At 43.0% G+C, this 11,397-nt stretch overlaps 1 protein-coding gene across 1 annotated transcript; it reads right to left on the reverse strand.

Annotated features, from left to right (window-relative positions):
• Nucleotides 1-403: 403 nt before the first annotated feature.
• LOC121962615 (ATP-binding cassette sub-family C member 4-like) lies at nucleotides 404-10,270 on the reverse strand. Its single transcript, XM_042512826.1, has 9 exons — nucleotides 10,039-10,270; nucleotides 8,797-8,907; nucleotides 5,570-5,690; nucleotides 5,065-5,289; nucleotides 4,804-4,893; nucleotides 2,990-3,153; nucleotides 2,751-2,876; nucleotides 1,272-1,521; nucleotides 404-553 (listed from the first exon to the last, which is right to left on the reverse strand). Exons 1-9 carry the CDS (start codon nucleotides 10,110-10,112, stop codon nucleotides 404-406), a joined length of 1,311 nt encoding a protein of 436 aa, XP_042368760.1. The 5' UTR covers nucleotides 10,113-10,270.
• Nucleotides 10,271-11,397: the final 1,127 nt, after the last annotated feature.

An 11,397-nucleotide genomic window follows, 5' to 3' on the forward strand; every position in this document is an offset into this window, starting at 1 on the left:
TGCTCGTGGCACCCACGGCAGCTCTCATAACGTGATCGACTGGCCGATAATAGCCGACTAACAATGCTTACGATCAGTTATTTCTCTGTGACCTCTGAGCTGCACCCGAGAGCATACATTTATCCACTCTAGAATCTGCAAAACGCTGCATTAACTTGTGTCTGCCACTGGGTTTTGATTTCTCCACGTGGGTCCTGATGATGCACTTATGATGACAAACTCAGAAATGGTCCAATCAGCGAGTTACCTAAACCAAGTCTTTGTGAACAAAACCAAAACTAACAGAGTGTTTGAGAAAGCCCGCTTCGACCTGCGTGACTTTCTGACGGCTCCTGTGACGCACTTTGCTGCCAATAAAACGAGTCAAAGGTTTGTCGTGACGCGTGCCGCAGAAACAAAGCGCTTATTCTCGTGAATTTACTCGTAGCTTCTCAAAGTGTCTGACCTTGTCCCAGTAGCAGACCAGGTCCTGGATTTCCACGAAGGCGTCCTTCTTCTCATCCTGTGGCAGTGCAGATGTGCTTTTTGTGATCTCTTCCAGCATCAAGAATTCCTTGGCCATTAAAAAAAAACGGAATAGCGTCAGTGTCACGTTGTAAGGGTAATAAAGAAATCCATCGGTCAAATATCCATAAAAGCACGCGCACAGAAGAGATCGACATGTGTTTTAAGATGAGTCTTTCATTATCGAGTACATCGTTATGTAATGTTTCATAACTGGCAGCTTTAAAGCCGCATTCAAAGCTAACCATATCTTCATGAGGAAAAAGAAACAAAACGGGGAGATGGTGGTTTTACGGAGCTGGAGTGAAAGCAACAGCGCTGTGATTAAATGACAGAGAGAAAAGAACTGGACGCACCCACAACAAAGCTGCCTTTATCTGCTTTAATACGACTGCCTTTTTAAAGCGGGACCTCAAAGACCACGCTCGCTGAAGACGAGTGGATCAAGTAAACATTTCACAGACTAAGTCAAATGGGAAAATTATTTTTGGCTATTTAAAAGGGAAACATTGACCTTTAACTGGAAGTCACAGCGAGATCTGCTGACTTATTTTTTTCCCTCCTCTGACTTCTTAATGACCGGCAGCAGCCTTGTTTAGCTGTTTTATACGCACATTTTGACTAAAAATACAAACCAATGTTTTGCAAAATCTGCACTGTGGCTGGTGGGCATCTGCATCCGTCTCGCAGGTTAAAAACATGCAATAGATGTTATAAAATCCAACACTAAACCACATGTTTAGCTTTACACGGTGAAAGCTGCGTACCTGAATCCTGCGGATGCTGACGCGGCTCTCGAACAGCTTCTCGATGGCGCTCGGGAAGAAGAGCGTGACGGTGAGCCGCACGGCGGTGTACAGCGACACCGTCACGAACACGCGGCTGGCTGAAATCTTATTTCCCAGGAGGACGTAGAGGGTGAAGGTGATGAAGAGGATGATCTTGCTGGCGCAGAAGAAGGAGGCCATGTTGAGGCCTCGGAGGTAGGAGCTCTTCATGATCTTGGAGATCTCTTTCCTGAGGGGACACACGGTGGCAAATATCACACGGACTCACTTAAAATGTCACTTACAGAGAGCAACACGGATGGATGTTATCCTGAAACAGCCCTCATAGTAATGACGAGGGCTTAATGATTGATGGTATTAGTAAGACGTGACTCTACTAAGACTTTGCTTCCATCCTTGTATCAAACTTTTGATCCAGATCACATCAGTCAGGGGACGTGGTGAAGACAAATTAGATGTACGAGGCATTTAGCAAAGAAGAATTTTAATATTTGCCAATAGAACCCAAATTCTACCCAAAACCAGACTAGACTAGTTCACAATGCTCACATTTGTCGCACATATTGAATGTCATACCTGCTTATGTAAATGAGAGTCACACACATAAACGCAGCCTTCAGGCATCAACATTCGATGACGCCTCCCTCAATAATGCACGACAACCGCTTCACGGTTCGTTAAGACAGGGGCGTGGCAAAAATGTCACCTTTGTGTGAGCACGTTCTGGCAAAGTATGGTCATATTACAAAAATCCATTTACAAATGATGTAAGAGGCCACTCCCACTGTCACACCGCCGTCTTTGACACAACACGTTAATCAGCTGTTCTTCTGCTCGAGATCAATCGGGTCTCGTGAACGCCCTGTCACACCTTTTACTGTTGGCATGAGCACAAACTGTGGCCTAGAAAGGGTGGGGAAATGCTGTGTAGACTGTCACAGCCATAAATTGTACATTTGACTAAGATGCACCCACAACAAGTTGCAACACAATCGATGATAATGTCAGCGCTAATAATGTTTCGCGCAGCTTGCAGGAGCTGAATCTGGTTATGTAAAGCATCGTGCCACCATAGCGAAACCAAACGCAGTCTTTGATTTTTTTTGGAGCTAATTTTTCTTGTGATGAAACGCTGCCAAACTATTTTACAACCCTGCATCCAAATTTGAATATGATGTTATTTAAGTTGAACGGAACTACTGCCGATCTAACTCGTGATAATCGTCAGCAGCAATTTCTTGAATTGCGATTTGAGCATTGGACTGCCTTCTATTACTGGCGGATGTCCACTATAAAGTACTTTAAACACTAAGAACAAAATAGCAATGTAAATATTAGACCACAAACTGATTATCTCAACAGGCTTGATTTGTGCGCCGGCACCTCTTTAAACCCCTACTTCGATCTAAAACGATCTTCGTGTCACTGCTAAGCGCAAGAATCATTTCATGTTTTTACCTTCTGACCTCAGAGACCAGAGCAGCAAAGGGTTTTTCCCAGGCGTACATCTTGATGATCCTGATTCCGGACACCACCTCGTTCATTATGCGGATTCTGCTGTCGGTCAGAACAGCCGTCTTACTCCTGTAAAGACAATGTGAGTTTGCTTAAATACCGCAGAAATATTGTTTCGCTCATTATAAACAACACTGAGGACTTTCTGGTCGGCATTATGTGAATCTGCGAGTGTGCGTTACCTGAACTTCGAAAAGAGTCTTCCAAACATGGTTTGCATAGGCATCAGGAACATGAGGACCACCATTCCAGCCAGGCACGACGGACCGATCTCCGACCACAGCAGGCCCACGACGGCCGCTGCCTGGAGGGGCCCCACCCACAGGAAGTGCAGGAAGATGGTCACCTGTTTGAGAACTTTGCATGAGTGAACCGTGACTACTTTCCAAACATATATGAGTCACACGGTGATCGCTGAGGTCCAAGATTGTCCTGTCTCCAAACACTCGGTGCGAGGCGGTTTGAGCAGAAAGGGTAGAGTCGCTTTTCAAAACAATTCAATTCAAACCAGCATGAGAGCATGAGAAGGTTAATTAAAAGCAATCTGCCAAGAAAATAATGCCCTAAAGGCGCACAGTGCCACAGTGCGTCAGAGCACTGATCCTCACACTGGGAGATGTTGCGTTTCTCTGAGCGAGACACTGTAACCACCATGTAATATTAAATATGTCACACCCCTCAAACTAGTCTATCCTGTAGCTACAATTATACCCTCACATCAAATGGCTTATAAGTGGTGACTTGCAAAACAAGGTCAAAGACACGTTCCTTGAGTTCACGTCAGCAGACTCCACTCCCTAATTTCACAAAGCATTAAACATGAATCAGTTGTTGCCAGTTGTGGAGACAAAGTCATCTAGGTTGCAGGGCGTCTAAAAATAGTCAATGGATAGGCTGCAGAAAATGTAAAGGATGCAGAAGCAGGTTTTGCAAGAGGTGTGCATTGAGGCGTAGTAATCTGCATCAAGTAGTTTGGAATAAGAACTGTAGCTGTGAAATCTGACACCGACCCACCGTTGTTTTGCTTCTTTATTAATGCTTATCTTCGGTGGAATGAGAACGAGAAGCGCTACAATTGCCGTCGCTGCTTCGTAGAGCAGCGGCAGGATTCGCAGCATGTCAGATTTCACCTGACGAGAGTAACGAGACTTCGCCGACAAGACCGATTTGGGTCAAAGTGTAAAGCAAAAGAGTCTATCTGGCAGTTTTCCAGCTTTAAAACACAATGCCAAAAGGGAATCTGATGAAGTTAATAACAAAAGAGAACTGGGTTAGATTGCAAAGTGCAGCACTTTGTCTAACAGTTTACTGTGGCTGCTTCTTTTTGTTCCATCGCACCATGAAATACTTTGAACTGGCCAACTGTTTGTAGATGCATTTTTGATGAACAGTAGCGGCAGTGCTAAATCTCACTGACAGGAGAAAAGTCACCTGGAGGTTTCTACTTTAAGATCCAGTTTGGTTTGCATTACCTAAATCTGATTGAAGACTTTATTAATCTGATAAAATTTAAGACCAATTTTCCAAAATCAACATTTAAAAAAAATAAATTAAACAACATCAACTGACATCACTAGTGGTTAACGGGAATTTTGCACAAACTCTTTTCGGCGTTGTTAATGTGACAAGCAAGTTACCGATTATTTTAGGATTTTATATTTAAATAAAATTCAAAAGGCCTTATTTTTAAAGGAATGGTTTCAATACCTTTGACGACTTTTTAAAGGTCTGCGGGGAACCCTGTTAATGCAGCGCTCTACAGACACCAAGTGTCATCGACGAGTCTCTTTTCTCGTAAAATGTAAGTCGACAAAGTTTAACTGACTGGAAAATGTCCTCGCTGTGGCCTCCCTGTGTCGGACGCATACGTAGTAATTGTTTGAATACTTCACGTGGACTCTGTTCAGGGGGATGCAGCTGGGTTTGCAAACTCGCACAACAGACAAAAACTACGACTCCCGTGACTCTCGTCTACAAGATCTTAAATATTACCTACATCGTCAAACTTGTTGACGTCATTGGAGAGGAGGTTGACAATCTGGCCGGTGGTGGTTTTTCCTATGGCCGAACTGCTGAGACGCAGAGCCTAGAAAAAGACAGGAAGCGTCATCGGTGAGGAAACAATCGCAAACGCTGTTCATTTAACAAAAGCGATATCCTGTGTGGTTAAATGTCTCTGTTGAGCAGCGATCGCGATAACGAATCGGAACTCTGTGTTCTCCTTGAAGCAGCGCGAGCGAGTCGTCCTCCTCCTGACCTTGTTGTAGATCATGTGACACATGGCCACTCTGATCTTCATGCCCGTCCTCTGGACGTGGTAGAAGTAGAGGTGATGGAGCAAGGCCAGGCCGATGGTGCAGATAGACAGGCCGGCGGCGTAACCCAGAGTCTCGTACAGAGCTGTCGTGTTTTCTGGATCGTACGTCTCAAAGTACTCAATCATCTTCCCCAGGAGAACCGGCTGGACCACTTTAATGACCTCCTGATATGCAGAGGAGAGGCAATAATTACAGTGTGACAGCAGACAATGACACTCGCAAGAGTCTGAAATTAACAACTATCAATCCACGGTGTGTTCTTACCATAATCTGTTGGCAGACGTCTCCACAAATTAATCGACACATTTACACGTTACATTTGTTTTGGGTTACGCAGAATGCTGACAAACCTGCTGAACATCTGAACATGCGAGTTTGTTCTTTGTCTTTTTTGTACAACTTGGTTTGGCTTACTTTAATAAAAAGACTGTCTTAAACACTTACTTCAACGAGGGTGAAGAATCCCAGCACTCCATATGGCTTCCAGTAGCACTTAATGATGGCTTTGGTGAGTCTAGGTGTCTGCAGCTCTTTGGTGGCCTTCTGGACCTCATAATCCCAGTATCTGTCAGAGAAAGATGCCAGATACATCACTGAAAAGTGGCTGATTGCAGTGGAACAGGTCCAAAGCAGTCTCGTCTCAGCACTTCAACACTGCGTATAAATTCAAATCAACACATAGAGATGCATGACCAAGAGCCCAGAGGCCTCGAGGCCACGTTTTCAGGGCCACGTGTCTACCGATAAATTGAAATTTCACTCGAAATTAAAACGGCCGTCAATAAGATGCTAGATTACTACCAGAAAAGATGACAGACCGTGAAACGACCGAGTAATCAAGAGCTGTGGGTAAAAATCTAAAGCTGATCCAGTAAAGTCCAGAGTAAATATCACGCCAAAAGGCATACTTTTCCCGACATCTGGAGAAGACAACCAGTGCGTCTTTGGCAGCCTCGAGTTCATGTGGGTTTATGTCTGGAAGACGAGGGGAGTCATCTCTGGTGTGGGTGTTTGTGTTTGGAAGATAAGCCTAAACTCCAGCTGTTTGTTTCTGAGAGCAGCCTGCACATGTTGCGACATGTTGTAAAACACACGAAAGAGAGCTACATTTATACATTGATCATTAACCTGACTGTTTTTCGGCCTCCTGATTGTGTAGGAAATGTTTGACGTGGTCGACTAGGGTCTTCAATGCAACAACTTACCGTGACTTTTTATGACTCACTGCTTGTTTATATACGAGACCAAATATTAACACTCACATTTTCAGCTCGGACATTTGGCTGGATTTACACTGCGTTGAACGAGTGACCCAATTCCGACTTTTTTCCTTCTCATGTAAGCAACAAAAAAAAAAAAGCACATGACATCAGAGAATTCTCGGTTTGGTTTCAGGCCTCAGAAAAAGCGACGACGGTCACCCAAAAATGACACTTCTGTCATCGTCTCCTCACCTTTGTGCCGATGGAAAGTCGGGTGAAGTTTTTTAATCCGCTAGAGTTTCACGAGGAAAAAGTCAATGCGCTCGTCTCCCAAACAATTGAAGTAAGTGGTGACCAGGAGCTTGCAGAAGCCTCCCACACACACACTCACAAAGACACAGAAAAACTTGTGGAGTTAGCAGCAAGCAACAAGTCCCTTTGCTGGATTTCAAACCACTGTGTGTGTGGAAGGCTTCCAGGTAGCTGGCGTGCAGCTTAAGACTACAACAAGGCTAAAACATGACAATGTAACTTTTATCTTTTGTTTGGGAGAAGAGTGCAACGCCTTTTCCGGTGAACCTCCGGCAGGGTTTTGTAGACTGTAAAAATAAACCTGACTTTCCATCGGCATTAGGGTGAGTAGATAATGTCTGAATTTCCATTTTCGGTGAACTGTCTTTTGATGACGTGATTACTTGTGCTCGGAAAGTGGAAAATACTACAATGGGAGACGAGGGCTCAAGCCAGTGGTCAAATGCACAGATCATCTGTCTTTTAAGCAAAGAAACTGTTAGGCGCAAATACAGGGTTCGTAATGAAACAAACACGTTTATGAGGACATTTGGTTTTGTTTTCACATGCGCGTTATTTCGTGCGTACGCAAAGGTCAAACAGGTGTAAATGCAGATATCGAATTTGAGTCACTTTTAAGAGTAATCAGGCAGTCAACAAAAACAAATCAGATATAGGCAACAAATCAGAGTTGGGCATCGAGACTTAAAGTAAATCCAGCTTTTGAGATCAGCTGATTGCTGACATCACAGTAAGCCATCTTCAAATTAAACTACTACAGTCATTGTGTGTCAGTGTATGATATGTAAGTATGGTATTAGCTTAAAGATATGACCAGGATTAAGTCTGGGCTCAGACTACAATTTGCTGGACAAACAAGTTTCTTCAAGTGTGTTTGTAATATAACAGTGTTTACTTAGTAAAAAGCATAAGTATGTTGACTGCCAGACAACATCTCCAAATGACGGATGATCGCTCTGATGAAGTACGGTATTGAGAAAGGCACGGTCACGGTTTTTCGGGGAAACTTTGCACGACGTAGGGTTGTAGGTGACCGAACAATCTTCAACCGATCGACTGCTCGACGAGGGGAAAAGAACCTTGACGTAAATAAATCGCTGAATGAATCACATTTACGCTGACTGTTCAAGGCGAGAATATCACGTTCTTAAGCTGCCTCGACGTTCTGTATATAACTTCTGAAATCGGAGGACAGAGCGGTCTCGCCTCTGAGCTGGGAACCGAGCGGCGCAGGTATGACGCTTTGATGATGCGTTGATGTGTGCGACAGACCGCGGTAGATTTAAAAGGAGCTGTTAGTAGCTGTAATGGAGGTAAATGATTGTGACTGACAGGTTATGCCATTGTTATTAATAATAACGCATGTCGACGCATACGGTGTTTGTCACGCCTCCTTCGATGCCGCGATGCACCACACTGGTGGTTTGATTCTGTGGGACGACCGATCAGAATTTGTCCCGAATCAGAGCGGATCGACCAACCGCCTAAAAGGTGTTAGTCTTCTCACCAGAACCTCAGAGTCTGACAGCCTCGCTTTGCAAATGTGGTGATCAATGTGGCGGCCGATTTGATTGGAAAATAATGGAGGCGGCTGGTCTGACAACAACAGCGAGGATGTGCTGTGAATTGAATGGAGCTCATCACAGAGGAATCTGTGCTGAAGGTGCGTCTCAATCTATTGACATCTGTTCAAGATATCCCCGGAGAAAAATGCATCTTTTATCATATGATTCATACAACAAGACAGCCTGTTTGATCTTAGATCACTGTTGCTCTCTGACATTGGTTTCTGTAGCAGCAGCTTAATTAGTCAGACTGATAATGTGTTCATAAATACATGCTCATGTGTCAGCGGGGTCTGTTGGGTTAAAAACGTCTTTTAAATTAAAAGTACATTCCTTCCTTGTGAGATCTTAAACATCTTTTGTCGTGTTCTGACTCGGACAAAAGCTATTTCTGATTTAGATTGTTGTCTTTGAGATGTAACTGACAATATCATTTTTGAAGATATCTACATTAGTCCCAAACAATTAAAGAATCTTTTCAACTGTGAGCGCTCAAAATTAAAGTGGCCGTAACTTTACCGTGTAAGGGAGCAACTTAATGACAAGTGACAATTATTTTCACGCTGAAAGATGAGTCCGAAAGCGTCTCTACCTCTGCAGTTCCTGTCCCAGATTGTCCGACTTATCCTCCGTGAGCACTTCGTACATGTCATCTTCCTCCAGCCTGCGTTTGTATCCTGTGCGAAACAGCGGATTCAGCCACCTGATGGAGACATAAAAGAGTCAGAGGGACAATTTGGAGTTTGACAGAAATGAGCACAGTGTATCTATTCAAGACTGTTTTCAGACGATCGTTTCAGCACGGCGGTGTTGGAGCGGTGCCATAACAACCACAACATGCACATGCAGCCATGTTGTCAGATGCAATAATGTGAGCAAAAGGTGTCACTTTATCCTCTGTAAGTATGACTAAAAGTGTGGTGACTCGGCACTTTATGATCCAGGTCGACGACGATTAAACTGGAATTGGTCGGCACACTTTGCAATCGCTGCCATATTTCTCTGGCATAATTTTTGTTAGAATATTTCAACCGGCAGCAAATTAACAGTTAAAGTCTCAGCTGTGAATTAAAGCAGTTTAACGGACACAAATGTTTTCTAAAAATTTAGGATTTGTGGTTAAAGTCGAGTTTTTCATTTGTGCCGACCTGCTCCGTTAGGGGGTTGGGTGGCACAATACAGTAATTACTAAAGTAATTACAGTAATTACTAAAATGAGTAAATAAAGCAACCAATAGAACCAAATTAAATATCAAATTTGAACAGGAAAAGTGAACGTTTCAAAGAAAATCAGCCACATTTTAAGCTATTTACAAGTAAGAATGCTGAATAACTTTAAAATAAAACCTCTCAATGAGGTTACAACTGTTAATTTAAACACACACACACATTTGACTCGGGCTGCACAGTGACCTAACAGCAGCAGCAGATGTGCTCTGTTTCTGATAGAGGGATGGCACACACGTACGAGTTTCCCATTAGACCTGAGGAACCAGAACAGATGATTCAACAGGAAACCGGCATTACATAAACGCGGGGAATACAGTCACGGGGCGGTTCAGATCACTTAACAAAGTGAAAAACTTTTTGAACAAAGACTGAAACCGTGGAAAAACTCCGTCAACTTAATGTTAACAGTCGACAGCAACACTTGTGGTTACTGGCTGCTTTCACTTCACATGAAGCGGGTCACACGTTACTAACGCTGTGGACAACAATGACAGAGAAACACACCGTACACCTCAGTACCGTCGCGGTGTGTTTGCTACGTGTTTAAATCCCCCGCTGACGGCAGCTAACAGCGTTTATCATCCGGGACGTCTTGTCGACTTACCAGAAGAATATCTTGGACAAAAGGCTCGCAGTCGCTGCCGGGTTGGTCTTGCTATCTTTAGTGACTTTTCCCATGGTGGTCCTCACTCACTCTGCACTCCCCCCCAAAACTTCCACCCCCTTTTAAAAACTGCTGCTCCGGGCTATGTGGCGTAACTTCGGCTCGCACTCATATTAAATGGCTGTAGGCAGCCCCTAGGTGCGTTACGTGTGCTCCTTCAGGAACACGAGCTAGCAGCTCTACAGTACAGTTGCAAAATATAAAAAAAAAAAAAAACCTTTTTAAGGGGGCCCCCCCCCCGCCCCTCCTGATTGGCCGAACACAAAGACTCGCCCCCATCTAATTGGCTGCTTTCTACTCTGCGTTCACGCGATTGGTTAAGAATATTGACAGCGCAGACAATTGGCTGTGTATTCAGCATAAACTAATTTAACTCATATTTACCTTGATTTATTTGGCAAAGTGACAGCGAGGTGTGGCCTGGACACACTGTCACAACGGGGTCACATTTACAGTCACCGTTTACAATGTCACGTGGAAGCCTTGTAAAGATACAGAGATAAACTACTCTCATATGTAAGGCTGAAATTACAGCTCCAAAAGTAACGAGGGGAAACTTGTTTATAGGAATTTAACCCTTTAAAACCCGGAACACTAACACTTTTCTTCTGCTGCGTTCAGAGGTATTTCTCAAGTATTTAAACCTTTGAACCCTTTCAAAACAGGGGAAAAGGCACTGAGCAACCTAACAAGAAATGTCCTGCAATGCGCAAGATATGAGTGGATTTAGAAAATTATTTTTTTTCAAGGAGGGAAAAAAATTGACAAAGCTTTATTTATAATTATCATAACTATAGGTATTACATATTTAGAATGATTTGACAAAATTATTTTTTTTTCAGGTCATTTCCTTATTTGCCTTTGTTTTTCACTCTTTTTTTGTTGCTAATTTTAAGTAGTTTTCTAATTGTCAAATCATTTCTTGCTCTAAATAATTCTTTGAAGTTGCTAATTGCCTTTTTCCCATTTTTAAAAGAAATAAAGCCAATTTGCTTGGGTTTTGAAATAATTCAACAGCTACGTTAGAATTCAAGACAAAAAAGTTGAAGTGAACCTATTTGTACTGTCACAATACTGTAACATGTAGAAGTCTGTTTCTTAAAATTGACCTCAAAACTTCTAAGTACTCTGTCACACAAACAAGAGGAAAGGAGCTTTTAGGAGTTCAAAAACTAACATTGGGCCACTGGAATCATGTATTAAAGAGTTATTTATACTATATTGTGTTGAATTATTTCAACGGGTGCTTTAAAAAAAGCGTCAAAAACAGGAAATATGATTTCACACAGGAAACAGTTT

This window comes from Plectropomus leopardus, chromosome 24 (assembly GCF_008729295.1).
Source record: "Plectropomus leopardus isolate mb chromosome 24, YSFRI_Pleo_2.0, whole genome shotgun sequence".
In the NCBI taxonomy this organism is placed as follows: domain Eukaryota; kingdom Metazoa; phylum Chordata; class Actinopteri; order Perciformes; family Serranidae; genus Plectropomus; species Plectropomus leopardus.

What these genes read in the sequence shown, in the direction of transcription:
- LOC121962615 (XM_042512826.1), bottom strand. Translation starts at nt 10,112, where the DNA reads ATGGGAAAAGTCACTAAAGATAGCAAGACCAACCCGGCAGCGACTGCG. An exon ending in AGACTCTTTTCGAAGTTCAG is followed by an intron (nt 2,877 to 2,989) that starts GTAACGCACACT and finishes TTGTCTTTACAG; the next exon opens with GAGTAAGACGGCTGTTCTGA. An exon ending in CTGGTCTCTGAGGTCAGAAG is followed by an intron (nt 1,522 to 2,750) that starts GTAAAAACATGA and finishes GTGTCCCCTCAG; the next exon opens with GAAAGAGATCTCCAAGATCA.